At 43.8% G+C, this 27900-nt stretch overlaps 4 protein-coding genes and 2 non-coding genes across 9 annotated transcripts; all 6 read right to left on the bottom strand.

Moving 5' to 3' along the window:
* Positions 1–3930: 3930 nt before the first annotated feature.
* Positions 3931–8637, bottom strand: LOC100284964 (uncharacterized). 3 transcript variants are annotated; one of them, XM_008681176.4, is made up of 15 exons: positions 8190–8637; positions 7323–7417; positions 7139–7251; positions 6993–7045; positions 6840–6912; positions 6366–6467; positions 6171–6272; positions 6009–6080; positions 5867–5929; positions 5758–5799; positions 5382–5441; positions 5165–5275; positions 4814–4984; positions 4574–4664; positions 3931–4454 (listed from the first exon to the last, which is right to left on the bottom strand). In XM_008681176.4, exons 3-15 carry the CDS (start codon positions 7229–7231, stop codon positions 4180–4182), a joined length of 1308 nt encoding a protein of 435 aa, XP_008679398.1. In that variant the 5' UTR covers positions 7232–7251; positions 7323–7417; positions 8190–8637; the 3' UTR covers positions 3931–4179. The 3 variants fall into 3 exon arrangements, with proteins under 3 accessions (XP_008679398.1, XP_020408632.1, NP_001159131.1); XM_020553043.3 differs by having other exon boundaries at positions 7323–7456; positions 8190–8596; NM_001165659.1 differs by having other exon boundaries at positions 3978–4454; positions 7323–7445; positions 8190–8582.
* Positions 8638–11096: 2459 nt separating this feature from the next.
* LOC100191491 (WPP domain-associated protein) lies at positions 11097–15520 on the bottom strand. 2 transcript variants are annotated; one of them, XM_008668916.3, is made up of 5 exons: positions 14946–15520; positions 12145–14132; positions 11912–12038; positions 11708–11809; positions 11097–11587 (listed from the first exon to the last, which is right to left on the bottom strand). In XM_008668916.3, exons 1-5 carry the CDS (start codon positions 14961–14963, stop codon positions 11510–11512), a joined length of 2313 nt encoding a protein of 770 aa, XP_008667138.1. In that variant the 5' UTR covers positions 14964–15520; the 3' UTR covers positions 11097–11509. The 2 variants fall into 2 exon arrangements, with proteins under 2 accessions (XP_008667138.1, NP_001130395.1); NM_001136923.1 differs by lacking the exon at positions 14946–15520 and having other exon boundaries at positions 11102–11587; positions 12145–13770.
* A 724-nt stretch (positions 15521–16244) lies between these two features.
* LOC542713 (ferredoxin NADP reductase 1) lies at positions 16245–19727 on the bottom strand. The gene is made up of 6 exons (NM_001308480.1): positions 19463–19727; positions 19304–19363; positions 18522–18860; positions 17902–18121; positions 16992–17232; positions 16245–16807 (listed from the first exon to the last, which is right to left on the bottom strand). The coding sequence occupies exons 1-6, from the start codon at positions 19487–19489 to the stop codon at positions 16549–16551; spliced, it is 1146 nt and encodes a 381-aa protein (NP_001295409.1). The 5' UTR covers positions 19490–19727; the 3' UTR covers positions 16245–16548.
* A 3526-nt stretch (positions 19728–23253) lies between these two features.
* On the bottom strand, positions 23254–26275 carry LOC100275982 (uncharacterized). Its single transcript, NM_001149886.2, has 4 exons — positions 25941–26275; positions 24195–24367; positions 23882–24027; positions 23254–23550 (listed from the first exon to the last, which is right to left on the bottom strand). Exons 1-4 carry the CDS (start codon positions 26133–26135, stop codon positions 23444–23446), a joined length of 621 nt encoding a protein of 206 aa, NP_001143358.2. The 5' UTR covers positions 26136–26275; the 3' UTR covers positions 23254–23443.
* A 733-nt stretch (positions 26276–27008) lies between these two features.
* On the bottom strand, positions 27009–27097 carry LOC111590763 (small nucleolar RNA U31b). The gene has a single exon (XR_004855800.1). It is a non-coding gene; the product is annotated as a small nucleolar RNA U31b (small nucleolar RNA).
* Positions 27098–27205: 108 nt separating this feature from the next.
* Positions 27206–27292, bottom strand: LOC111590764 (small nucleolar RNA U31b). Its single transcript, XR_004855801.1, has one exon. It is a non-coding gene; the product is annotated as a small nucleolar RNA U31b (small nucleolar RNA).
* Between the last annotated feature and the right edge of the window lie 608 nt (positions 27293–27900).

Raw genomic sequence — 27900 nt, forward strand, 5'->3', positions numbered from 1 at the left:
ATTGGTCCATGTTTTTGATGAAAAACTTGCATCTTTTCATTACTGATCTGCTTAACTGAACTTAACTGACCTGAACTTAACTAAACTTAACTGAAAAACCTGCATAGTTTTTCAGTGATGTACTTTCATATTAGTATATAACTGATTTTTGGTGGATATCTGATTGGTCCATGTTTTGGATGAAAAACTTGCATCTTTTCATTACTGATCTGCTTAACTGAACTTAACTGACCTGAACTTAACTGAATATTACTTGGATCTTTTCATATCTTTTCATTACTTTCATATTAGTTAAGCCATCTTTCAATATTACTATCTGTTTGGTCCATGTTTTGCCATGTTTATTTATTGACTTAACTAAATTTAACATGTTTGTCATGCTTGTCTTGTTTAATTTAATGGATTATGCAACTAGCATAATCTGTCTATTATATTAAGTAGCTAGTTGTTCCTCTTTTCTTCTCCCCCTCTTACCTTCATCTATTCCTGTTTCCTCTTCCCTTACAACAATCTTACCTTTGTTCATCCTTTCTTCTCCCCCTCTGTAGCTTCTTGTCTTGTTTAATTTAATGGATTAATGCATTATATTATGCAGCTACCTCCATAACTATCTTCTTTTTATACTATGCAGGTAGTTAATGCATTATATTATGCTGCTACCTCCATAACTCTCTTCTTTTATTCTGATCATTTTTCAGTGATGAAAATATTTAAAGTCTGAGCTTATGACTAGATTTCAGTGATGTTTTTTTTCAATCTGAGTAGACCACAATTTTTCAGTGACGTTTTTTTTCAATCTGAGCAGACCACAATTTTTCAGTGATGTTTTTTTTCAATCTGAGCAGACCACAATTTTTCAGTGATGTTTTTTTTTCAATCTGAGCAGACCACAATTTTTCAGTGATGTTTTTTTTTCAATCTGAGACGACCACAATTTTTCAGTGATGTTTTTTTTCAATCTGAGCAGACCACAATTTTTCAGTGATGTTTTTTCAATCTGAGCAGACCACAATTTTTCAGTGATGTTTTTTGGTTCAATCTGAGCAGATCTCAATTTCTCAGTGATGTTTTTTTAATCTGAGCAGAGTACAATTTTTCAGTGATGTTACCAAGCCAGTTTGGAGGAACATCATTAGATGTGGCAACCCTGGCTTGTTTTTTTCAGTCTGAGCAGAGTACAATTGTTTCTCATTCAACAAATTTTCTCTTTATTCAGATATGTTGGGTCCAAATCGTCATTTGCTGAAGTTGAGAGCATCGACATTGGTTGTTGCTATATCTTGTTGGTTGTTTGCATGCCTTAGGCGTAGAATCTTTCATCCTCGTGTCACATATGGTCCAATGTTTCAAAGGGACATTGAGAGGCAGGCAAATCTTAGATTTATCTATGAATCTGATGATATCCAATGTGTGGAGCTGCTTAGAATGTCTAAGGTCCCTTTCTTTGAGCTCTGTGGTTTGTTTCGGTCTCGACACTTGCTAAGGGATAGTATTCACAGTTCTGTAGAAGAACAAGTTGCAATGTTTCTACATGTTGTTGGTCATAATCAAAGGTTTAGGGTTCTCAAATTCACCTTCCAAAGATCTACTGAGACTATTAGTAGATATTTTCACGAGGTGTTAAGTGCAATTGGTGAGCTACGCACTGAGATGATCACCCCTCCTTCCACCTCTGTCCATCCCAAAATTCATGTTAGTAGAAGATGGTACCCGTACTTCAAGGTACTTTCCATTCCATTTAGGATTGTACATTAACCATTTAATTGAAATATGTTAGTATTATCTTTGTTTTAATCATTTTAACTTAAACATTTAGGATTGCGTTGGTGCCATTGATGGCACACATGTATTGGTAGGGTTTCTAGTTCAATGAGAGCAGCCTTCATGGGTAGAAAGCACACAACGACACAAAATGTTCTAGCAGCTGTTGATTTTGATTTGAGATTTACCTATATTCTTGCTGGCTGGGAAGGTTCAGCTCATGATGCCTTGATTCTATCGGATGCATTGGAAAGATCTGATGGCCTCATTGTGCCACCAGGTAATTCCATAACATGTTTGAATATGCTTTTAAATTACTTCACAATTAAACTAACTAGAATTCTTTGAACTAGGAAAATTCTATTTAGTTGACGCTGGTTATGCTGTTAGACCTGGATTTCTACCTCCATACCGTAGCACAAGATATCATCTAAGAGAATTTGGTGGAGGAAATCATCCACTCAATCCAAGAGAACTCTTCAATCTAAGGCATTCTTTCCTCCGAGTAACAATTGAGAGAGCTTTCGGTGCCTTGAAGAATAGATTCAAGATTCTATACAACAAGCCTTTTCATCCATATCCGACATAAGTTAAGCTTGTGTTAGCATGCACCATCCTTCACAACTGGATTCTTAGATATGGGCTGGATTCACATTTTCCTTCGGAAAACACTTGGACTCCAAACATTGCCAATGTGGAAGGTGCCATTGATGCAGTTCATGATAACCAAACTTGGACCCAACAAAGAGATGCTATATCAACTCAATTGTTTTCTGTAGTGGTGGGTTATTTACAGAAAACAGCCATGCCATCTCTACTAGTTGCCCGTTTGCTTTGTGGGCGCCCCAATCTCCCTGCAGGTGTCGGGGCCGGTTCGCTGGAGGAGCTGTTGTTCCGCGCGCGGAATGTCCCCGCCCCGCGCCGTTTGAGAGGCCCGGGCTGGGCGTGTGGGGTTTGATCGGGAGGACCATTTGTTGCTCGGAACGGATCTCTCTTGTTGCTCTACTTAGGCCTTGTTCGTTTACATCGGATTGCACCCGGTATCGTTCCGGCTAATCAAAGTTTATATAAATTAGAGAAGCAATCCGGTTCGGAATCGTTCCGACCCACCAATCCGACACAAACGAACAAGGCCTTAAGCAGCATGGGACTCTGATCGTGTTTGTTAGAAGGGGATTGGAGAACTCATTTTCCCACAATCCCCTTTAACCAAACAAGCCCTAATGTATCTGTTGCGAACTTCATCCTAGACGTGCTTGCTTGTGGCACTGTTAGCTTGTTACTGATGCTTATCGTGTGGTCGGCTGTTTATTCGAAGCATTTTTGGGTCATGGACTTGTTCCGAGTTGCATGTGCTCCTTCGTGGCCATCATCACTAGTGTGTTGTTTGACTTTGCGGTTTATTGGTTACCTTCTCCATTACAGCCATGGCAGGATTGGCACCAGAAGGGTCCCAGTTTGACGACAAGCAGTATGACAAGAAAACGCAGGAGCTTTTGTAAGTCCTTGCATGGATTTGTTACTTAATCACTTTGATGCTTTCTCCATCTGTCCTATATAGAGTTGTTTTTACCGATTTAAGTTAACTTTTGTACCGTGCTTCCAATGTACAGGACTGAAGACTTGTTCACTTCATATGATGAAGTTTGTGGAAGTTTTGACAACATGGGGCTACAAGAGAGAACCTTCTGGGCTATGGTTCGCGTCGCTGTGTATGTTCTGTCCGGGCTTTGGACTTTGGAGCCTTGTCCAACTGGCAAGCTTCTTGTTGTCTGTTTGCTGAAGATGTGTTGCTAGCAGAACCTGCATGGACGCTGCTGCGTAATTCCATCTTGTTGTATGGCTGTTTGCTGTTTTGCACTGACTGTTTGTAGAGTGAATTTTAAAATAGAAGATGAGATATAAAATGAGATACAAAAACTGCTGGAGATAGTCTAAGTAAAGTTAATTTGATCTCTTTAATCTATCCGTCATCACGGACTAAAACCGACCTTTTCTTACTGCATTGCTGCTCTGGCTTCATCCACTGATGGGTCATGGCATCCGAATGAGCATGTGCTTCCAATGAAAATCTCATTGCTCGATGCCATTTTTTTTATTTTCCATCAAAACCTCACACATACATGTCACGAAGCACATTAGATGCATATGCGCAATCCAAAAAATCGGTACAGAAGCAACTAGGGAAATAACTAATACGAGAACACTGCATATATACACAGTAAGTTCTGCTCAAGTTTATTCGTGAAACAAATCAGGGTCCAATGAACATTATTAGCTGCACCAGTTGAAACGCCTCTTTCTAACATTCCAGAGCCTGTTTGGAAGACATCAATAGTCCAGTTCCCCTAGGTTCCTAGGGAAGAACTCCAGCATCCCACATCGAGTCTGAACGTTGCAATAGACCATGGACAGCGGCTAGACAGTTACATTGGCCTCAACCTCTTGCAGCCTAAGGGTAACGGCTCTCTTGTGCGCCTCTAGCCCCTCCACTTCGGCCATCTTCGCGACGTACGGCCCCAGCTTTCTCAGCCCTTCCTCTGTTAGGGATTGGACAGTGATGTATTTGAGGAAAGAGTTCAGCGATACACCGCTGTACATCCTTGCGTAACCATAGGTCGGAAGGACATGGTTCGTCCCGCTCGCATAATCGCCCACGCTCTCTGGGGTCCATTGGCCCAAGAAAACTGACCCTGAGGTAAAGAAACCAAATATTTCGATCAAGAATTCAAGATTGATGCCCCAAGGGGAACCATCTGCTTGAAGAACAATGTGACCACACCAAAGCTAATGACAAAAAAAATATGCCTACCTGCGTTTTCGATGAACTCCTCCCACTGCTCAGCATCCTTTACGTTGATGATCAAATGCTCAGGGGCATACAGATTTGAGAATGATATCGCCTGCAAAAAGTAGAAACAGATGTCGAAGTTCCTCGGAAATGTCCAGCATAATTGGAAGGCACTGAGGTCACAGTAGAATGGTGGTGCACTTAAAACACAAATGGGCAGCATAGATGCATCCGTTGCAGGAATCAGGAGTGAAAAACTACCTCAACCATATCTTTCGCGAACACAGTGAAGCTGTGGCTAAGTGCTTTTGAAGCGAATTCACCTCTTGGAAGCGCGTTGCACTGCTTGCTAACTTCTGCCTCAATGGCACCCAGATCAACACCATCTCCAGCAACAACTAGAACAACCTGACTATCTGGGCCATGTTCTGCCTACAAAAGATATAACTAGCTAACTGTAATGCCACGCTTAACGAACATGTAGGGAGTTTAGCATCATAAAAACAACCTCTACATAAATGAAGGATTCTCAAAATTCAGTTTTTTAAATAGCAAACGTGAACAGCATTTAGCAATGCAGATAAGACTTGGGCAACAGATAGAATGTAGTACCTGGGATAGCAGATCAGCAGCAACATGAACTGGGTTCGCGTATTTATCAGCAATGACTAAAACTTCAGAAGGGCCAGCAGGCATGTCTATAGATACCATAGCTTCACTGTTCTGCAGTAAAATAAAAATTAGAACCGCAAAAACAATTTACCATAGAAAAGATGTATTGGCAAAGAAGGTAATGGTAAAGTTTTACAATGGAAGAACAAGAACAAACCTGAAGAATCATTTTGGCAGCTGTTACATACTGGTTACCAGGTCCAAAAATCTTCTCAGCCTGTATGGACATTGTAATGAAGTTAGCAAAAGTTATGTGGTTGAATGAGAGTGCACAGCCAATACAGGAAATCATAAAAAAATGCTGTAGAACTTGGTGAGTCAACATCTCCATATTTTAACAGTTGTTTTAGGCAGAGTTTAAAGTGATAAGAACAGGGCATGCCTGTACACAAAACTGCAGTTTATTAAGTTCTATGAGAATAATTTAACAACCAAGCAATGAAGCAACACGTTAGATAGAGGCCAGTATATAGACACAAAAGATCACTACTGATTTTAGACATGATATCGATATGTTTTTATACTTCAAATACCTTTGGGCAAGATGCAGTTCCCCATGCCATTGCTGAGATTGCCTGAAAGTAAACATCATTAAGAGTACTGAACTATATAATGAAGGACAATCTCAAAATATCTTAGTACCTGAGCTCCTCCAGCTTTCAATATGTGTGTCACACCAGCTTTCTTTGCACAGTAAAGAACCTCCTGCAGGAAACAAGTATATAATGCTCCATCAACCAATTGTTTAAAAAAGAATCCCGGTGCAGTTCCATATCAAGTGTACCTTGCATATGCTACCATCACGGCTAGGTGGTGTGGCAAGAACAATAGTTTTGCATCCAGCAATCTGTGCAGGCTGGCAGAAAGAGAAACTATATGAAAAGCTTCAAACAGTGAATTAATAATCTTAATTCAGTTGAGAGGATTTGAGTAGAGGCAAGCATACCACAGCAAGCATCAATGCAGTTGAAGGCAAGACTGCAGTGCCACCTGGGACATACAGCCCAACAGAACCAATGCATCTAGTTATTCTCTTACATCTTACGCCCTTCACATATTAACGAAAAGAGCATACACAATCAACATTGAGCCTATAGAAAAGGTGAAACTTTATAAATGGGAACTTTGAGGCACCTCTTACTTTCATATTTTCAACTGTCTTCTCAGGTATTTTTTGTGAAACATGGAAGGCATATATATTGTCATATGCAACATCAAAGGCTTCCTTCACAGCTGGATCAAGCTACAGTATTTAAGTAGGTAAGACAACCAAACTCATGTAGAAAATAGGGGAAATAACATATACATAAGCACCATTTGCAGTTAACAAATAAACTTATTATCATCAGTTGCACATATTTGTAAGGATTAGCAAGCTCTGATCACAAGAAACTAAAGGCTAGAGTTGCAAGATTCTATTGAAGAAATAAGCAACCAACAATTTTATAACATGTCGTCCTAGACAAACATGTTCAACACTACTTGGATATGTAACACATCAGACCAGAAGTCCAAAGAAAAGGAACGGCATGATGTGTGGAGCAACATCAAATTTTTACCTATTACATGATTTGAACTGATGAAACCGCAGAACTAAGTTGCAGAGGACAATTACCTCTGCATCTGGAAGATCGCTAACACAGACGACAACATCATCAAGCATGACCTTGTCAAACTTTTCTGTGTAGCTGAAAAAAACAAACCCAGAAAATTAAACACAATCTCCCAGTCCTCCAAGAAAAGGGCCATCTATAACAACAACACTTACTGCTTAACTGCTGCATCACCTCTCACACGGACATCTTCAACGATTGGATTCACCTAATTGCACAGGACAGAATCCCATGGTTATCAGGCTATGAAATGAAACAATACTGGACTTCAACACCATGGGTAATCTCAGTGTCATCTCACCGTGCCAAAAATAGATGAGAAATCGATGCGGGGACGAGCTTTGAGGCCGCTAACTTCGGTGTCGCTGAGCTCCGATAGCCTATACGACTTCATCGCGCCAATGGGAGTTAACCCTGAAAATCAGGAAGCAATGTGTGATTCCATGAAACAGAGTCCAACAAACCTTAGAAAGCAAAAGATATACCTCTGAGGACTCTGTTGGAGCAAAAGCGGAGCCCCGAACTGAAGCCAATCCTAGTGCTCCCAACGAGCGGCGTCGGCGCCCGCAGAGCATGCAAGCTGCCCATCAACAGAGTGCGATTCAATTCTGGAATGTCACTAGTGTCAGATGCGAGGAGGGAGTGCGAAAATTGATCAGAAACCGTGAAGGATAAAATCGTTTAATAACATTACATGGTATGGTTCTACTTTTAAAGTTTTAACTGTGAAAAATCTGTCACTTTTAGGTCCATGACTCTACTTTTACTATTGAGTCCAATTAATAAACAGAAACAGGCCTACTAAACCCGATTCTACCAATAGATTGAAGAATAGAAAGATTGAGAGGGAGAGCCAAAGGGAAACTAGGGATGGAAATGGGGCGGGTGCCGGGTGGAGCGTTCGCAGACCCACACCTAAAACCCAAGAAAAATACTCGAACCTGACTCAAACCCCGTTTGGGCTAAATTCCGCCCTGCCCCTGAACCCGCATGGAACCCGAAACCCGAACAGCAGCAGTAGAAGGAACTCAAACTACAAGATTATAATTAGGATATAAATGGTGTCCATATTTGAATTCGATCTGTCTAAGAGGGTTGCGATTCGATCCGTATCCGAGTCCTGATATTTAGTATCTGTTCTATATCCGTATCAATATACTCAAAACTGGATATTTAAAATGTCAATATCCATTTAAATCTTATCTGACATAACTCAATAATATCCGTATGCCATCCGAATCAGAAAAGAAAATATGAAAACAAATACTAAAGGAGTAATATCCCTAATTATAATGATGACACATCGAAGCTTGGTTCTGCAGAGCGCTTTCTCAAATCTGTGCTTGATATACCTTTTGCCTTCAAGAGAGTTGAAGCTGCAGCTCTGCCAGCCAGGGGGGGAGCTGCAGCTGTGCAGCTCGCAGGCGGCGCCGGCAGGGGGAGGACCGGAGGAGCTGCAATCGCCAGTTGGGGTGGGAGCTGCAGGCTGCAGCAGCGGGCGCGTGCCGCGGGGGAGGACCTGCAGCGGGCGAGCGGGGGGAGGAGGAGCGGGCGCCGCCGCGCCGGGAGCCGGGGCAAGAAGAAGCCGAGTGCCGGATGCCAGGGGAAGAACCTGCCGAGTGCCGGCTGCGGGGGTAGCGGGTAGCGGCGGCGGCGCCTATGCGGGAGTGGGACCGGGCGAGCGGCTAGGGCAGGCAGGCGCGAGAGCCGAGAGCAGCTGAGCAGTGTTTAGTTCTGCAGTATTGTGGGCCTAGCCTACAAAATTTTTTAAAAAAAGGCTAAAACAAACAGAACTATTGTACAGAGTGGCTCTTAAAAAAATTAATGTTAAATCATCTGACTTAAAAAAAATCGACGGAGCCAATCTCTAGTACGGAGCCACTCTATCGTAATTAGCTTTGTAACTTGGCTTCATAGCTAATACTGGGCAAAAAAATTGTATCTCGATACCCGAACATAAAAGACCCAAAACCCAAATTCGAGAAAATTGAGTGACCACTTATAAAACCCAAATTTATTTTGTATAATTTGTGTACATTTCGGTAGCCAAATTACTCTAAGTATCTGAACTTTTATATATCATGTACTCATATAATTATTTAATATTAATTAACGGTTATGTATAGTAAATATTAATATTTTCTAACACATAAATTGATAGAAAAAAGGTAGAAAGAGGGTACGGCTGAAAACAGCAACGCACCGTAAGGCCCTGTTTGGAATCATAGTATTTTTGCAGTTTTGAAACAATACTATGGTATTTGATGATACTATAGTATTGGAGCTCAAAAAGTGTTTGGTTTGTATAGTCAAAACTCAGTTTTAAATACCATGGTTTATCCAAAACTGTGGTATTTTTGGAGTTTTTGAAACTCCACTCATAATCTCGGTTTTCTTCTCTTCTCTCTACATATACTTTGTTTTTCCAATAGAACCAAACAGATCTCGGTTTTGAGCAATTCTATAGTTTTACTGTGGTAAAGCAATACCGTAGTATTTTTATCATGTACAATTGTAAACTATGGTAACTCAAAACTAAAGTATTTCAAAACTGTATTCTCAAACAGGCCCTAAGGCTCATCATGCTTCAGTTCAGCCTCCCTCGCTATAGGATTTGTAGCTCGTGATAGCTCCTCCAATTAAACTGGCCGGTAGATGAGTCAGTCATGCATGTTCGCTCTTTATTGGCCTACTGGCCTAAATTCTACATGTTGCAACATGTGTGTACCGCTAGAACTATATGACATGTGCATATATATTATGGGCATGTACATATATCATTATTCACGCTTATGATTTTATACTCAGTTGGTAGGGTGTAGGTGTTTTTAAAAAGTTGGAAATACCCGATACCTGAACTCGAATTTTTGGTACCCAAAATTTCGGGGAATATAAAACCCAATGAAATTTCAGGTAACGGTTTTGGAAACCCCAAAATTAAAATTACTCGAATTATTTGATCTGAATTTTTTGGGAAACCAAAATGTCCACTCATGTTCGTAACCAAACACTACCTTAAGGTCTCCATGTGAGAAATGTAGGAAATGGGAAAATCCCGTATTCCAAATGGGCCTAATTGGATGTTTGGTTCCCAAACTAAAGCCTCCTTTTATAATAATCAGTTCATTTTTACAGAAAAAACATATGAACCGAAAAAATACCGTATTTCGAAGGGGTTCTAAAGTTTAGTTCATGTCACGTTGAATGTTTGAATATCAATTATAAGTATTAGAATAGACTTAATTAGGTTTAATAATTTTATCTCGTCATTTAGTCTTCGTATGTAGTAAGTTTTATAATTAGATTATGTCCATATTTGAATGCTAGTGCTAATAGTAAGCTGCTATCTAGCTATTTGTTAGCTAGCTAATTCACTAGAAATTTTTTAGCCAACTAACTATTAACTCTAGTATATTTAAATAAGGACTAAACTTTAGTTGGATGAAACCAAGCATCCCCTAAGGCCCTGTTTGGTTTCCCCGACTAAATTTAAGTTCATATCATATTGGATGTTTGATGCTTGTTAGAAGTATTATATATAGTCTAATTATAAAACTAATTACATATACGAGAACTTTTTTTATCGAATACGCAGGAGGCTACGTATCATTATATTAAGAAAAAAATAGTCAAAGCCGAAGCAGACATTAAAAAAATTAATCCTCATGGAGGGCCCGTACAAACATACACAAAGAGATCTATAATTCTAAACTATGATAAGATCAACTATGGCCAAATCTTTGGGAGGCCCGAAGCACCAGCCAAACACCAGAGCTTAACATCATCCTTGATGTCCTGCAAAATTTTGGATTTGTTGGGTGATGCACCATCGAAGACATAAGCATTTCGGTGCTTCACAGTAGAACTGAAACCCTTTTGTTTGAGAGGAGGAACCCGCAGCTCGGCCACGCTCCACCAATCCTGGAAACTGGAGGAATCCGGGTCAGGAGCTAAGGCCTGCAGGTCGACCATAGAGAGAACCTCAAACCAAATTTCTCTGGCAACGACATGTTGGATCAGAATATGCTGGATTGTTTCATCGACATGGTCACAAAGTAGACAGCTCTCTGGATGCTCAAGGCCACGACGAGCAAGGCGGTCAGGCGTCCAGGTACAGTTCAAAGCGGCCAGACAAAGGAAATACTTGCGTTTCGGTGGAGCCCAGCTCTATTTTTTGTCTCCAGCATTCGACTTTCGATATGCTCATTTCACTGTGGGTGGACCATGATCGCGTCCAATGAGTAGCAATATGATCAATCTAGATGGAGGAAAGATATTCATCAACACAGAGTGGGGATAATAAATTTTATGCTTACAATGTAGTTAACACCTTCTCTATTCCATGGCCTAGGCTGCTAACTAAGCAAATAACAACCCTATTCTCTAACCAACAAGCACGTGACGACGTGAGCACAATGCCATCTGTACATAGTTTCAGATTTCTAGTCATCATTGCAGATAGAAACAGCTACCACTTGCATCGCATAAGATCAGCAAGGCAGCTATTGGTTCACTTGGCACTAAGATATACTGCAGATCAGGATCTGAAAATTCTAAAACCTCAGTTCAATAGGATCCTTCACTTGGTCTGCAGCGGCAGGCGTGGAACACGGATAAGCACATGAGAAACATTAGCTATACCAAGGGAGATCCCACCATACCGCCTCCTCGTTCATGTTGCATCGCCTTCGTTCTGTTTACTTCTCAGATCTGCAACAAGCTTGCACGTCTTCATGAAAGCGTCTAGCAGCTGCATACAAAGGAAACCATACTAACTTTTGTGATGTTCTAAACATTAATTATACTGGACCATTGCAAAATGCATGGATGGACGCAAAGCATGCAGGGTATCTCCAGCTGCAATACTTACACCAGGATGCTGATGCAAGGTAGGAGAGTAATGATCGAGAGCTAAATATATCTTTCGGAGAAGGCTCAACTGTGCGGTGATCTTGTCGCCTAATACCATAACCTGGTCACAAAGAAAAAAATTCAGAGTTCCTGCATGATCAATTTATATAATCATATATCACGTGCTCTTGCAGTCAAAACAGAAATTCAATTCTAGAACTACCTTGGCTTCAGCCTTTTGGAGCTCAGAACGCCTCGCTTCAATCATTTGTTTATACCAAAGCCCTATCTTTGTTAGTACCATGGCTTGTCTGACCATGTGGTTGCAGTGATCGCTCAGTTCCTCTGACCTGAAACGGCCAATGCACGACATCGACATCGGAATCGTGTTTTTGAAAAAAAAGGAAATAAAAATGCCTGGGAAGCAAAATGTAATGAAGATGAACACAAACAAACCTGTTCTCGGTTCTTTCCGCTGACATCTTTTTCTCGATCTCTACAAAATCTTTTGATAGTTTCATGATAGATACTAAAATGCACTCCAGCTGCTTCTCTTGCTCATTCCTACTGAGGCTACTACTGCGATCCATATTTTTGTTGTTCATTTCCTTGAGGACACATGACGTTTGCTCTAAGCTTGAGTCAAGTTTCACAAGTTCGTCATACCTTGAATTGTTCACATTTGATCTTCTCGGTGACGTGCAAGGCTCAACCTCAATGTCACGCAGAACAATTTCTGTGCTATCTTGTTTTATGGCTTCTGGAACTTCCTGGTCACCGTGGATCAAGCGTTCCTTTTCTAACTCAGCTAACTTCTCCTTTAACCTGTGATTTTCTTCGTTATATATGCATAATGCCTTATCCTTTTCAGAGACTGCAGATTCAAGTGAAGACAATTTTGCACTAAGATTTAGAGCAGCACCATCCATACTGTCCTTATAGTCATCAAGCAAATGTTTTGTAACAGTTTGGTACATTCCTTCTCTAACATCACATTCAATTCGGAGGTCCTCACAGTCTTCTCTAACTTTATCAATTTGTCTCAGGAGCTCTTCTTCCGACAGCATCTGCATTGACAGTTCTGTACTGGCTTCAGATAGCTGGGATGATAATGCCTTAACGTCCTTCATCCTGTCTGCAAGCAACCCTCGAAAATGCTGATTTTCATAGAACAAAGCATCGATTCTGCTCATCAATCTGCATCTTTCATCGAGTTCATCATGGGTCATGCAGATTGCAGGTACCTTTATATTCTTGGAAATGATTTGGTCCATTCTCAATACAAGCTCTGGAATTTTCTTTCTCAAAGGTTCAAATTCTATGTCATTCTTGAGAGAATGTGACCCCTTCTCCCGTTTGAGCCTGAACAGTTCTTCGGTCTTCTCTTGCAAAGCTGATTCGTGCATCCTTTTCATTTTGCTGATCTCAGACTTAAAATAGGTTATCACTTGCTCTCTAGTCATACCATTGAGATGGTGAAAGTCAGACTTTTCTGAGATGACATCCTTTGCACCAAATGATTTTTGCTTCCTGAAACTCTTGCTGTCCTCAGCGCGCGGAGAACGATCCTCTCTGGATTTCTTTCCAAAGAAATTGTACTTCCATCTGTTACTCTTGCTGCCTGGACTTTCATTCTTGCCATTAGAAATATGAGCTTCTGGTGCTAAAGGCAGTAGTAGCTTACAAAGAGCGCCAAGGTCTTCGCGCATGGCGGCAAACTGAGTTATGGCTTCCTTCCAGTTCCTGCCCATGGTGTTTGTGATGCTAATCTGCTCGTACAGCTTCCTCTCTAGCTCCTCCTGCAGGCCACTGACGCACTCTCCGATGATGGCACCGAACACTTCCAGCTGCAGCTCATTCTCCGACTGCAGATCAGACACCGACGAGTTGACCGAACCAAGCATCTCCTTGGCCTGCCGGAACACGGAGCCCATGAGCAGCTTCAGGGTGTTGAACCTCTCATCAATCTCAATCAGCATGACATCAAGCGACATGCCCAGGTGCGCACCTCCGATCGCACGGCCGTTGCCCGGCAAAGCGTAGCTCTCCAGGCCAGTGACACCGCCCCTGAGCCTGCCCAGCTGCGCATCCACCTCCAGCCTCATCAGGTCCAGGTACCCCGCGCACCGGGCCTGTGCGTTCGCGTCGAAGAGGTACCGATTGGAGCGCGACGCCGCCGCTCGGTCGGGCCATTCTGAGGAGGAGGAGCAGTTGTCGGGGCTGGAGCTGGACATCAAGGACAGCAGCCTGGGCGTCACCGCCGGCGAGTCGTCGGATGTCACTGACCCGCTGCTGAACCGGGTAGCGCAGGCCTTGGTGGTGTCGAGGAAAGAGTAGGCCCCGTCATAGAAGCCCGCGCCGTTGCCGGCGTCAGGTTGAAGCCGAGTGACGACGGATGGACCGGATGACCTGTTGAGCAGCGGGTTCGTTCTCTCACTCAGTGCCTGCAGCAAGTTTTTGGATTCAGAATTCAAATTTTCTTTTCTTTTTCAGTGCGGTTCAACATCTGATGATATTCAGAAATCAGAATTTTCAGTGTAATTCAACATCTGATGATAAGAAGGGTGATGGAAACATTGGAGGAGCGAGCAAAATGGGAACTTGATCAGAATGGTAGTAAGCACAAGTGTTTGGCTTCAGTGCTGGGAATTCCGTGCAATGAAACCGTCACAAGTTGGCGCAAACCATGGGATCAGACTCGCTGATACAAAGGGAGTCTGATCGAAATGAAACAATGGGCATGAAAGTGAGAACAGGGTGGTAGGTTTAGAACCCACTGGAACTGAATCCCCGAAACAGAGTCATCTGGTTTCAAGCACAAACTGCCCACATATGAGGGGCGAGAACTCTCTGACGAATAAATTTTCTTATGAACAAATATACAGCAGTTCCAGTAACATTAGCTCAGATGAATCAGCAAGTGAACGCTGCTGCGGTCGCAACTGGATTGGTGATTGTGTGAGAGAATTCAGAAAACCGCAGACAGTTCTTGATAAAGTAAGCCTTGGAGGAATCGAACCGCCAATAAGCAAACAGAACAACGCGTACAAACAGCGGATGAAACAATCAAACCAGGGCGCGAGTAAGAGCGAGCGGATGAACAGCCCGATTCAGACCGAGCCAAACAAAACCTGATGACAGTTGACAGGCAGGCAGAAACACGGCACGCGATGGCTGGCTAGACACGTACGTACACGCGCGCGTGGGGCGAAGGCGAAGGGAGAAGAGACGCGGAAAAAGCGGATCAGATCGCGTACCGTCTGCACTGCCTCCATGGCTGCTTCCGCCGTGGCCCGCCGCCGGCACCACGTCCACTGCAGCAGGTCCTGGCCACTGGAGCGAGTCAGCGGCAGGTAAGGTAACTGCCAGCGAACCGGCCCGTGCGAGAGACAGGGCCGTAGAGGATAAGAGGCGGAGGAGGAGGCAACGGGCAGGGCGGGCGGCAAGTGGTAGTGGGAGAGGGAGACCCGGGCGGCGGACAGCGACGTGCGACGGGGACGGGAACGGAACGGAAAGGAGTGAAGCGGAGCCCGGGCGGAGTAATGCGCGCGACAGGGACGCGCGCGCGTGTGATCAGCAGAGTGGCGTGGCGGCCGGGTGGGCCAAGAGGCAGGGGCCAGGGGCCGGTGGGAGAAGTTGGGGGAGGCGGGCGTGGCGGCAGAGGAGAGGGCCGAGCCGCCGAGGCAGGCCGTGAGACAGCGCCCGCCCGTGCGGACGTCGGCCGGCCAGCAGGGACGCGGCGGTTCAGGGAGAGGGCGTCATCATCGATCGTACGCCGCCAGTGCCGCCTGCCGTGGCGGCGGGCGGGCCGTGAGCCTGTGCGTGCTGGACCGCAAACCGTTTCACGGTTTCAGGTTGGGGCCTGGAGGTAGGTGCGGGGGAGGGTGCGGTGACCTCACCCTCATGCGTGCCAGTGCCATGGCTCTCTTTGTTTTTTTGTGCTGGAACTTCACATGCACCGATACATTGTTTATCGATAAACTCTATATTAATTTAGTAGTAGTGTCAAAAGAATACAATTCTATATTTCTACCATATTATTTTTTTCTCGAGTTTGATTAAAATTTTAAAAATATCACCACCATTGACGTCTCTAAATAGGGTTGTTATAAAAATATGTTTCATTACGCAACTCAATAGCCTTCATGGCTGTTTGTAACTGTTGCATGTGGTATTTTTTTTCTTCTTTAAATAAATTGGGACAATTCTCTTGCCGCCCTTTCGAAAAAAAAATAAAAAAAATTAATAATGTTTATTCGGTACGATAGGTTTAATCAAACTTAAAATTAGTTAACTGTTAAAAAAACAAGACTTCTATTCTTTTAAAGATTGTTGAGGGAGTATGCAGAATGTGACGGAGTTGGCTGAGGATGTATATAAATAAATGACGATTCCAGGGGAGAACATGTCCAAGCATGGGTGGAGAAAAGAAGGGGAAGTGTGACAGAGGTAGCAGATGCCCATGATTTGAAGCTCAGAAGAATGAAGATCGCCGCTCGCCCGTTGACAGAGTGGCCAACGAATGTGGGGCACAAGGGGCAAGCATTGAACGGCAATTATGCAAAGTCATCAGGGTTCATATGCGTACGAACTGGACAGAGACCTATTGTTAGACACTAGACAGACTGCCAAAAGCAACTGCACTGCAAATGTAAACGGCTGAAAGTTACACGGTCCGTTCCACGGATAACCGTGGCGCGGAAGCTTTTATGAATTACAAAAGGCGATTTTTCTCACAAAGGGAACTTTTGTGACTTTACACCGCCCCGAGAACCATCCATCGATTCAATTTCAATCATGTGTTTGTCTCCTGACGCTGCCCCGGCAGCATCAAGGGTCGCAACCACAGCAATCCGAGCCCTAGTAGACCTCGACGTGCCATTGCTTGTTCTTCTTGAGCTGGGCCAGCTTCTGGTCCCAGCTCTCGCCTCTCCGCTCCGCCACCTTCTTAAGGGTGTCCTGGATTCCAGGCATCATCCCCTTCAAACCGCAGAAGTAGATGTGCGCGCCGCCGTCCAGGAGCTTGAAGATCTCGTCGCTGTACTCCTCGATCTTGTCCTGGACGTACATCTTGCCGCCGCTCCTGTTCTTCTGCTCCCTGCTGAGGGCTTTGTCGTACCTGCATGTTTCAGAAAGACTGGGTTATACTACATTGCAATTATACGAATTAGCTGGACCAAGTACTTCACTGATGCAGACTGACAAGCACCTAAGCCAACAAACGAAGCACAGCTGTTGGCAGGGATAGCTTCAGCACGTGAAAAGAGGTGTTGCTACGGATGACAGGATGAGGCTATTCTAACCTGAAATTGTCTGGATACTGCTTAAGATAGCTGGTGAATTCTTCGTCATACAGAAGGCTGTCTGAATTGGCAACGCCGAGGAAGAGCCAGGCCAAGCCACCAAATCTGTAGTTCGGGACATCTTCCATGAACATGCGGCGCAGGTACCCACGGAAGGGGGCAACACCGGTGCCCGTGGCAATCATGATATGGGTTGCGTTTGGATCCTCCTCAGGCAGAAGCATTATTTTGCCGGAGGGACCTGAGGTCATGAAATCGTATGAGAAGCTTCCGGCTTAAAAGATCCATCATCTTCCATAAACTAATATGAAAGAACAACCATACTAGCAGAGCAGGCAAATATAAATGCCCAGACAAGCAGTGGCATATCTGAGAAATACTTGGGGAAGAAAACTTTTTAAAAAAATAAAAGAAAATCTGCAGTTGTTGCATGTCGTATGGGCATTCCAGAAGTCTTCACAACATATCATATATCATACAAGTAAAATAAACGTGGAACAAAACAAGACAAACATATAAAGTGCAGGGTCATAGTCATATTTACTGATAAAATTTGCTTCTTGGTAGCAAAAAAATATATATTACATGTCGCCATTTGTTGCAGTAGTTAGTGTTTCAACATGTTCTGCACATGGTTAAATCAGAATGCTGCAAATCTGTGACACCGATAACTACCTCTTGTTTCTTAATGTGTTGGAAGCATGGTTTTTTTTCCTGCTATGTCTTAATTTCATCTCTAGTGTTCCATTGTATAGATTCTAAGAAATGACAAATGGATCATCTACCAGGTGAATTTCAGGGACTACATTAAGAAAAAGAACTAAAGAAGTAGCATTGCGGTTAGGACTAAGAGGCTGTCATAAAACATTATAAACAAACAGGAGTGCCTTTTCATCCATCAGGAAGTTACCTGTTAATTGAATCTTGTCCCCAGGTTTTGAGTTGCACAGGAAATTACTGCAGACACCATTCTTTGAGGGGTCCTCCTTGCCAGTCTCAGGATCATAATAAACTGCACGGCGGACACACAAGCTTCCGGTTCGCCCATCAAAGTTATCTCCATACCTAGTCGATGCAATTGAATAAAGCCGGACATTTTGTGGGGCTCCAGGCTTTTTAGGATTTTCTCCCTAACAGATGAAAGTGCACACAAGGTTCAGAGATCAATGAGCGTGAAGAGAAAATATGATGAGTAATAAAAGGAAATGAATAAAAAAAATAGTAATTTAAGATTAATCGAAACAATTTTTGATGTAAAGATGCCATGTTGTGAATCATAGACCATAACATTTTTTCCCTTTAGCCTGGTCGTCTAACATTATGCCACATGGTATATTGAAAACAATATCTACATATTCGAAAAGGACATCAGTATGCCTATATTTATCTGTAGAGAATAATACATTTAGCAGTTTAGCACCATGCAAAGGTAAAGTTGATTGTTCTTTATACGATAATGACACCAAGTGTGAAGAAAACTAATGTTATGTTCTCAGACAAAGGAAATGACAGAGAGAAGGGAATACTTACAGGAGGAATGACGCCGTAGCTCTGGCCCTCCCAGTACGGCACATTGCCACCATGGTCGATAACGATGTGGCAAGTCTCCCCCGGAGCTTTGGGGCCGACCAGACTCTCCACCGAGACAATGGTGGCCGTGAAGGGCTCCTTGGGCTTGTACGTGTTGAGAGGTGGCTCCTTGGCGCTCTCGAGATGGAGCGGCGCGACGGAGACCTTACTCCTGCTCGCCTGCTGGACGGACATGCAGAGCACCTTGCTGGCGCGCCTGGGCCGCACCGAGCAGCTGCTCTCCCAGGCCAATGTGCCGCCGACCCATGATTTGCTGCCGAAGCTAACATTGTTGTTGCCCTGGAGCACAACGAAAGGCCAAGCTTAGAAGTTAGTGCGCCGTCTATAGCCTTCATCGCCGCGAGTTCAGAATCATCGGCATAGAAATATAGAATAGAATGGCTGACAGGTACACCGCCGAGTTTCAGCAGCGAGCGCTCTGAATTACTGAAGATGTGCATGCAGGGTTACGGATGGCCTATACAAGCCATTCATCAAACCGATCCGCGCAGAACAGCGCCTAGCCTCGATCTAGCAACGGCATCTAACATTCGAGCTCTGACTCCCTGTTGTTACCAATCTAGTACTACGGGAACTACCCATTAGTCAAACTATTCAGTCATCTACCAACCCAGCGCCGCCGCCGCCGCCGCCGCCGCCGACCGAATCGCAGAAGATTCCCTCGTAGGGAGAGAAAAAAAAAAGCAGCAGACGGGGCGAGATTCCGGCGCCGCGGCACGCACCTTGATCCCGGAGCTCCTGGCGCCGCCGTCCGAACCGAAGACCGGCGCCGAGACAGCCACCTGCAGGGCAGGTCAACAGAGAGAGAGAGGGAGGGACGGAGACCGAGTCAGCGGCGCACGAAGCGGAAGCGGGTGCACGGACGGGAGGAGCGCGCGTACCCGGGACGCAGCAGCAGCGGTCGCCATGGCTGGTCAGGAGGGGGGGGGCGAGGGGCGTCGGGCCGGGGAGGGGAGGGTTGATCTGAAGGAGGAGAGGAGTCTCGCCGAAGGGACAAGGGTTTAATAGAGGCGGAGCCGCGGAGGGGACTGGAGGAGGGCCGAGGGCCTCAGTCAGGGCCAGCAGTGAGCTCTTGAGGTGGCGGAAGGGACGACCCGCTCGCTCCCGCTGGTTGGAGAGGCAGTCAGGCAGGGCTGGCTGGTTGGTTGGTTGATTAGCAGCCGCTAACACATTTTTTTATATAAAAAAACAGTCGTTGTCCAAGTTGTGTGCTTTGATGGGGGTCGTATTTGATCTGGGCGTGCTGTGTTGGTGAGCCAGCCCAGCCGTAAGCAGGCACCGAGAGGTGATTGGGCGCTGGGGTCGGCCGAGAGCGGCCGCTCGGGAGCTTCGGGTCCGGTGGCTGCTGGAACGGCCTTGTGGAGGTGTCAAGGGCCACCTTTTGTCTCCGATCACACCGGTCAAAAGAGCACAGAGCGCAAGCCTAACCCAGATGCATGCACGACCTGCAGTGTAGCGCATAGAGATGGCAACGGGTACAAACCCGCTGGGTTTTGCCGTCCCAAACCCGTACCCGTGAAAAATATCCATGCCCGTTAAAAAACCCGTACCCATGACGGGTTTGAGATTTTGCCCAAACCCGTACCCGTCGGGTTAGCGGGTACCCATGGGTTACCCGCGGGTTTCATCTCCAATATACTTGTTCTTCTCATAATCAATAAGTATCGTAATGATTAATGAGATCATGATCCAAAATCTATGTAATGAACAACGAGTTCATGATTTGGTATAAAAATTATTAGTAGAGAGAATGAAATACAAATAATAAGTTGTATAATTAAGTGACCTTGCACTAAGTTATCCATCCACCACATATATAACGCTAGTAAAAACTATAATAGCAAGCAAGCAACACTCTCACCGACTACTGATGCATTCACCAATTGATAAAAATTATGAAGTAAATAAGGAATAACAAGTTTGTTGGTCGTTTATAAAATAAAATGACAATATGCACTAGGTTTGGTCGGGTTTAAAAAACCCACGGGTTCACGGGTTTGGGTACTATAGGAACAAACCCGTACCCATAAACCCGCCGGGTATAGATTTATGCCCATTAACAAACCCATGGGTATGAAAATTGACCCAAACCCGTACCCTAATGGGGTAAAAACCCATCGGGTTTTGGGTTTCGGGTACCCATTGCCATCTCTAGTAGCGCATCACGCCAACGAGAAATGAATAATGCTAATACACACGCCTGGACTTCCCTCACAAGAAGATGCTTTGCTGGCGAGGTTGTGGCTCTTTTTCCATGACGGTTAAATTAAGCTGGGCCTTTTTTTTACAGCCGCTACTAAACACTAAACTAAGCTCCAAAGATTAATAGTGTGTTTGGTTTGAGGAATAAAGTGATTCATCTTCTTCTCATTCACTTTTTTTATTTGGTTTGTGTAATAGAATGAGATGATCCATCACCACCCTATTCCTCATAAACTAATAATTAGTATATAGATGAAGAGTGGGTTGATTCCACCAAAATTGATGGAATGAACTTAAGATACATCACCTCATGAAGTATAGAGTGACTCCACGAACCAAATACACTATAAGGGCTTGTTCGGTTAGCTCTCAATCCATGTGGATTGAGTGGAATTGGATGTGTTTGAATCCCAAACAAGTCAAAGTTTTTCTCAATTTTTTCCAATCTCATTCAATCCATGTGTATTGGGAATAACCGAACAAGCCCTAAATGTATTTTCAGTAATGGTCTGGTACGTTGGTAAATACCGCTTTCCAAAGCTCGCTGCCCACATCAATAGCACGCATACAGAAAGGAACTTTCACAAGTCAGCAGAAACGCAACGGCTCTATGATCATCTAACTGCACATATTCCTAGGGAAAAAAGTTGAGGTTTATTTTTCTAAAAATATATATTTTTTTGAAAAGGAGAGACAAAAGATTTGGCACTCCAATATATTAGAAGGAGTAAAACTAATAGGAAATTATAGGGAACCGAAACGACTTACAAGACTACAAGCAAACTATACTGAACAAACCTACTGAGCAGACCTACTAGCCAGCCGAACCCTGGAAACAACCAACTAACTCGTTGACCACTAACGCGACCTGCTCCACTGATCTAAGCTAACTATGGAAGATTCTATTGTTCCTTTCTAACCGAATGCTCCACCAAAAGTAAATCATAAGGCCATCAAAGGATCTTCTCGAATGCTTGTTGCACCTACTTCTCAGATTCCTCCACCAATCATACAAGGATTCAGAGCCATAGATCCCCTAAAGGACGAAAGGTTCGTCCAAGACAAGATTCTGTCCCACACCTCCCTGCTGAAGGGGCAGTCCTTGCATAAAAAATATCTGCTACAAAAGGAAAACGAATGAATTTCAAGCCTTCAGCAAAAATACATTATGCGTCACAGCCACCACTTCAAACAGTTATAAATGTTTACATAGGGATGCATAGGGAAAAAACCAATGCAAGGTGCATGAACTGACAATGGCACTTTGAAACAATCCCATAGCGCACTGAAATCGGCTGCCTTTTTCATATTATCATTGTTAAGGTAACATCATGTATCCCTGATAATACTACTGATAGCCTTTTATATCAAAATGAACTGGCAGATGATGCTTTGAAGCAATCCCATGCTTTTTTATTCTTTCGACGGGGTAGCAAACCCTCACCTGATATATTAGGCTCTAGCAGACTGTAGAAAAAACCCTAAGAGGCAAAAGGTTTACAAGCATGAGAGGGCGTGAGAGAGGCATCTATGGCAAGCAGACATCAGTGTGGTTCAACCGATAAGCCCACAGGCGGGCATCCACAATACATGCACGAAGAGTGACATCTAACGGTGAGGATTCAGTCGAAAGACAGTTGTTGCTTCGCTTCCACAAGTGCCACCAGCAAAGAGCAGCGAAGGTGGGAAGGTGGCTTGGTGTAGGGCAAGGGGTCAGAAAAGCTGATGTAGACTCTAAGTGTGTCCCAAAAAATATTAATGAAATGGACCATAACTCTCTAAAAAAAAGAAGAAAGTTTCTTATACAAAGGTTTAATTCTAGTTGCCAGCTTGCAAATTCGAGATACTGAGGCCAAGGACACCGTACTCCTGAAACTGCTCTACGTCCCGGCCGTTGACACGTTGTCACCTCAGAGCAAGGACAGTAGTTTCGCCTGCTGCCGGACCCTGGAGAGCAGTTAATAAGATAGCATGTGGCCATGTGAGCAAAACATACATGTAGCCTATGGGCACCGTGTTGCATCAACAGAGTGACGAATAAGAGAGCGTGTATTCGCCGCCTTCAAGCGGGTGCCTCACAAACCGCTGGCTTCATTCTCTCCCTCCACGTAAGATTAGGGGTGTTTGAATGCACTAGAGCTAATAGTTAGTAGCTAAAATTAGTTGAAACATCCAAACACCCTAGCTAATAGTTCAACTATTAGCTATTTTTAGTAAATTAGTTAATAGTTAGGTAGTTATTTATTAGCTAGCTAATTCCACTAACAAATTTTAGCCAACTAACTATTAGTTGTAGTGCATTCAAACACCCCTTATACTTGCTCAGCTTACGTGGAGCCAGCTTCCCGTCCATCATTATACTTGCTCTCAGTCCTCAGGACATGAAGCAGCATGTCTAGAAAATTTTCCAATCAGCCGACACGTATATTTTCTCATCGCCTAACTCCAGTATTATCAGGGATCGCTAAGTAGTTATATTTGTCGACACGTATATTTATACTGCGCAAACATCACAAATAACTCCAGAACGGGATCGCTAAGTAGTTATATTAGTTTACGACTTGGAAACACGGATCCAGAAAAAGGTTTTCTGAGCCCAGCTCACACAGCACACCATCTGACTGGATTAGTACATCAAACAAACGTATCCATATTTTTCTTCACCAATCTATGCCCAAATTCCTTGAGGTGAAAAGGTCATCAACATAGCAGATTACTGGAGCTGATGACCTGACAAAGTTCTGCATTTGAACCTTTGCTGATTCCTCTGCAAGTGAAAAGGAAATACGGTCAGCAACGCAGCAGGTCAGAGTTAAGTCATATCACCATAGAAAATCCCAGATATCCTAGTATGCCCTTGATAGATCTGTACCCGGCACTATCATTTTTATGAATCATGCACATCAGAGAATTCAGAATCGTAGGCATACAGGATTATTAGTTTGTCTCTCACAAACACTCAAGTGAGCAACTACATTAAAGCTTTATAAGGGACCCAGAGTACTGTTGTGATGTGATCATTTCAGCACAAAAAAACAGCCGCTTGCTATTTTGTTAGGGGCTGAAGCTTGAAGGGTCAAGAGATCTAAAGTACTCACCATCTTCATTCAATTTCTTCAACAGCTGGGACTTTGAGGGAAGGGCGTACATTCCAGCAGAAACTGCTTTCCTTATTGCCCATCCATGGTGAGGAGCAAAGACCTGAGCATAAGCCACCGATGCTGCATCCCTTAGTGAGTTGCCTCTGAAAAACAATGTTGATTGATCAAACTAACTGAGGGCCTGTTTGGTAATGCAGTTTTGAAATACTATAGTTTTGAAATAAAGTGCTTAACAGTTCACAAGGCCAACTTATAAGCAGCTACTGGTTGAGAGAAGTAAAGAGGTATTTAGTGTGCAGCTCGTGCTTACTCTGTGACAAGAATTTGCTCAAACAGGACTTTAACCATATCAATCCCGCGCTTCACTCTAAGCAGATTCCTTGTATGGCTCCCTGGTTTCCTGACAGTGTCGGTCTGAATGTCTCGCTCAACCATAGAAGGCAATGTTGAAATTGACTTGGACGCCTCCACCAAATCATCAACCTATAGATAATCCAATGAAGTGTTCAGGGAAGAACACAAAAAGAAAACATAGAAACGTCAGAATGATATATTGGCAACAAGGAAAGCAATTCAGCGCCGTCATCAAAAAATTGTTACAAGTTGTTATGCAATGTGTTTTTCCGTAGTATTAAATTTATCCATGTGTCTAGTCAAACTTAAAAGTGAAAGTACTTGTTACTGACACATGATAGACTTTGACAACAGATAACTAGCCAGGCAAAGATGAGAGCAAAGTCAGAAATCAAACCAGCACAGCATCCCAACTCAGAATAAACCAGTTGCACACGAAGTCTGCTATGTAATGAACTGTCCAGGTCTCCAGTAAAACTGACGAGACCTTTCAACTCTCTAGTAGCAAACTAGAAAGCAAGTGCGGTGGGTCATATTCTAACACTTTGAGCATCCGTTGAAACAAATTGGCACAGAAGATAGCCTCCGAATTATATGATCCGATTCAGATGTGAAAAGTCTACATTATTATTTTCGAGGTCAATTTTCCTAACCTCCAAGTCTTAGACAAAATCATCACATTTGATTACAACTAAGCAGAACACCTAGCAGAAACTGAATCTATTACTCGCCATCAAGAGCTCAAACTAAAATAGTTGTGCACTAAGTTTGCAGTGAATTATCCAAGTGCCTGCTCATAAAACAACATATATGAGTGATACTGGTTGGCATGTGCAGCAGATAGAACTCTAACCAGTATCCATCAAAACAAACAAGCACATAACAGTGAACGCGGCCGAAGTAGATTCACTGATTCTGTGCACCTAATTGATAAGAGACTAATCTGAGCTCAATCAAACACCACATACGAGCATGTTTAGTCATACTCAAAAGTGGCGATGTTTGCTACCAACACAAAACAGATTAATAACAGATAACTAAACAGACAACGATGAGAGACCAACACAGCACCATACCCAAACCGGAGTAGAACAGTTGCACATGAGGTGTTTAGTTTATCTGAACTCTCTAGTGGCAATCAACAAAGCCGTATATCATATTATCATCCTAAACACCGTAAGTATCCATTGAAACAAACTGGTACAGAACACAACCTTAGATTAGATGATCTTATTCATATGCAAAAACTCTTTATTTGAACTCTTTGTTGTCAATTCTCCCTAACCTCATAGTTTTGGTTACTAATCACAAGCCAAAATCCGTGCACCGAGAAAGAATTGAAGCTAATCATCACCACCATCGTTTTGAGCCCAAAGTACGACAGCTGCACACTAAGTTTGCAAATGAATTATCAGGTGTCTGCTAAGATATGTGCAGCAGATAACATTCTACTATCTCAAGCGTCACCAACTCACCATAACAGCAAACAAGGTCTCGAAAGTAGATGCTCTGATATCAGTGAGAGTGTGAGACCATCCAGTCCTTAAATACTGGTCTCAGACAACTCTAAATTCGATGGATCATCACATCCATCCAAGCACAAATAAGCAGCAGACGGATCTAAACACTGGACGAAACCACGCCAAACAGCGACAGTCGTACAGAGCCAGTGCGAGGAGACGGGGAGTAGGAGGATGCGTGCCTTGGCGACGTAGTCCATCTCCGCGAACTTGAAAGCGATGCCGAGGCAGCCGAAGAGGACGGAGACGTTGGAGCAGGCGCGCGAGAAGGCCCCAGCGTCCATGGGCACCGCGGGCTGCTGCTTAGCGACGGCGGCGAGCTCCTCGAACGACACCGCTATACGACGCAGTGGCTTATCGGCCTGGCTGGAACCCATCGCCGCCGCTTTCGGAGAGCTCGCCGACCTCGGGTGCTGGCAAGCACGGGGAAGAAGACGAGAATTTTTTCCCTCCCCTTTTTTGTTTTTTTGGAGGATTTTTAGGAGAAAAGTTTGGTGCTGCCGGCTTGCCTTTCGGTGTTTCAACGCGTTCATTTTTTTTCGTCATTTTTGATGAGGTAGGCAGGTGGCACGTATGGTCCTTGCCTTGGGAAGCTGGCCGTCGTTGTTCGATGCGTTGTGGGTTTAGCTCGCTGGGCGGAAGTTGGGCCATTTCGTTTCAGAGCCCACGCCCAAAAAGAACAGGATGCCCGTGGTTTTTCGATGTCGTGCTGGGCTTCACTGGGCAGCAGTTCACCATTTTCGTTTCAGAGCTTGCGCCCACAAAAAAACATGAGGCCCGCTGCCGTTCGATGCCGTGCTGGGCTTCGCTAGGCGGAAGTTGGGCCATTTCGTTTCAGAGCTTCCGCTCAGGAAAAAACAAGAGGAAGGAATACTTCCCTTTGGGATAAGTTAATTAAAAATACAGCGTACAAGCTTTGACAACACTCAACCTCTACTAGAGGTCATTAAAACTTTTAGTTCCATCAGTAAAGCAAATGTCCATAAATTTTAAGTACTTTTGAAGTATGTGATTTGTCAATATTATTACAGAATGCTTTGCTCATTATAAGGGCATACACCGTCATTTCGGAATGTAGTAATACTTTCGGCCTGCTCAGCATTGATGTAGTGATGAATCCCTGACAGTATCAAGAAACGAAATAGTGGTGAAGCCCACAACTGAGAGTATGATAAATAAAATAGCAAATGGCCCCAAGAAACAGACACCTGCTAAGTCTCCGAAACTGTCAGATTATGACAATCTGTAAAGAGTCAGATCCACTGTTATGTCAATCAGCAAAGAACCGTCATGTGAACGGATCCTAAGACTGGGGCGACAATTGCGCATCATCATCCTCTGAAGAATGGATACAGGCATGCAGCAAAGATGAGAAAAAAAAAAGAACACAAATGTAACACACTGCAACGGATGGGAGGAAGTGGTGAAGGCGAACTCATGAACAGTGGAGTCAGAAACGATAACATGTCAATCAGCAAAGGTCCGGAAGTCCGGATCCTAAGACTGGGGCGACAAAAACCATATCATCATCCTCCGACACGACCATCGACACTGATGAATTCAAAAGAAATCAAAATCAAAAGATGGGAAAACAACACTGTTTCGACCAAAAAACGCACCGAGCAGCGAGAAATCATGGGAGTCAAGAATGCTAGACGACCGTAGAAGAATTCGGCTACACGCGTTGTGTATTTATATTCAGCTACCGCCGGTGAGGTGTCTTCAGACTGCGAGCGGCGGCGCGCAGCGGCTGTATATTTTATATTGAACGAAGGCACGCAGCAGGTCAATTAGGGTTTCTAGTGGGCCTCGGGGTGATTGTGGGCCTTTTCTCGAATGCGTGAGAGACAAGCGTCTAGGTCCTATTCTGGGCCTAGAACTAAACCATTTCGAGTTCTTTCTAAAAAATATTCTTCAACGATACGTTATCTCAACTCTTAATCTTTTGACAGTTGCCCGTTCATTGTTTCTTTCTGTATATTACATAGATAGATTTGTTCTAATAAAATATAAAAATATGTGTTTTGATTAGGTAGGTATGTGTCGGGGTAAGAATCTCTAGCCCCAAGGAGCCTATCAGTCAGCAAGCACACTGAGGAAAGGTCTTTGGCAACAGAGGCCCGCTGGTTAGCTGGAGGAGAT

This window comes from Zea mays, chromosome 1 (genome assembly GCF_902167145.1).
Source record: "Zea mays cultivar B73 chromosome 1, Zm-B73-REFERENCE-NAM-5.0, whole genome shotgun sequence".
NCBI classification, from domain to species: Eukaryota; Viridiplantae; Streptophyta; class Magnoliopsida; order Poales; family Poaceae; genus Zea; species Zea mays.

Bases quoted from the DNA above. Each gene is read 5' to 3' on its own strand.
- LOC100191491 (XM_008668916.3), bottom strand. The intron at 11,810-11,911 runs GTAGTTCTAGAA...CTTTGTGACCAG, and splicing joins TCCAAAAGGCTGAAGCCAAG to GTTATGGTATTAGGCGACAA. The intron at 11,588-11,707 runs GTAAGTATTGCA...CTTTGTATGCAG, and splicing joins CCTTGCATCAGCATCCTGGT to CTGCTAGACGCTTTCATGAA.
- LOC100284964 (XM_020553043.3), bottom strand. From the start codon at position 7,425: ATGGGCAGCTTGCATGCTCTGCGGGCGCCGACGCCGCTCGTTGGGAGC. The intron at 7,252-7,322 runs GTATATCTTTTG...CCTGATTTTCAG, and splicing joins CTCCAACAGAGTCCTCAGAG to GGTTAACTCCCATTGGCGCG. The intron at 6,913-6,992 runs GTAAGTGTTGTT...TGTTTTTTTCAG, and splicing joins GGTGATGCAGCAGTTAAGCA to CTACACAGAAAAGTTTGACA.
- LOC100275982 (NM_001149886.2), bottom strand. From the start codon at position 26,135: ATGGGTTCCAGCCAGGCCGATAAGCCACTGCGTCGTATAGCGGTGTCG. The intron at 24,028-24,194 runs GTAAGCACGAGC...ATTGTTTTTCAG, and splicing joins GAGCAAATTCTTGTCACAGA to AGGCAACTCACTAAGGGATG. The intron at 23,551-23,881 runs GTGAGTACTTTA...TTTCACTTGCAG, and splicing joins GAAGAAATTGAATGAAGATG to AGGAATCAGCAAAGGTTCAA.
- LOC542713 (NM_001308480.1), bottom strand. From the start codon at position 19,489: ATGGCGACCGCTGCTGCTGCGTCCCGG. The intron at 19,364-19,462 runs GTACGCGCGCTC...CCTGCCCTGCAG, and splicing joins CCGCTGCTGCTGCGTCCCGG to GTGGCTGTCTCGGCGCCGGT. The intron at 18,861-19,303 runs GTGCGTGCCGCG...GTTGTGCTCCAG, and splicing joins CCAGGAGCTCCGGGATCAAG to GGCAACAACAATGTTAGCTT.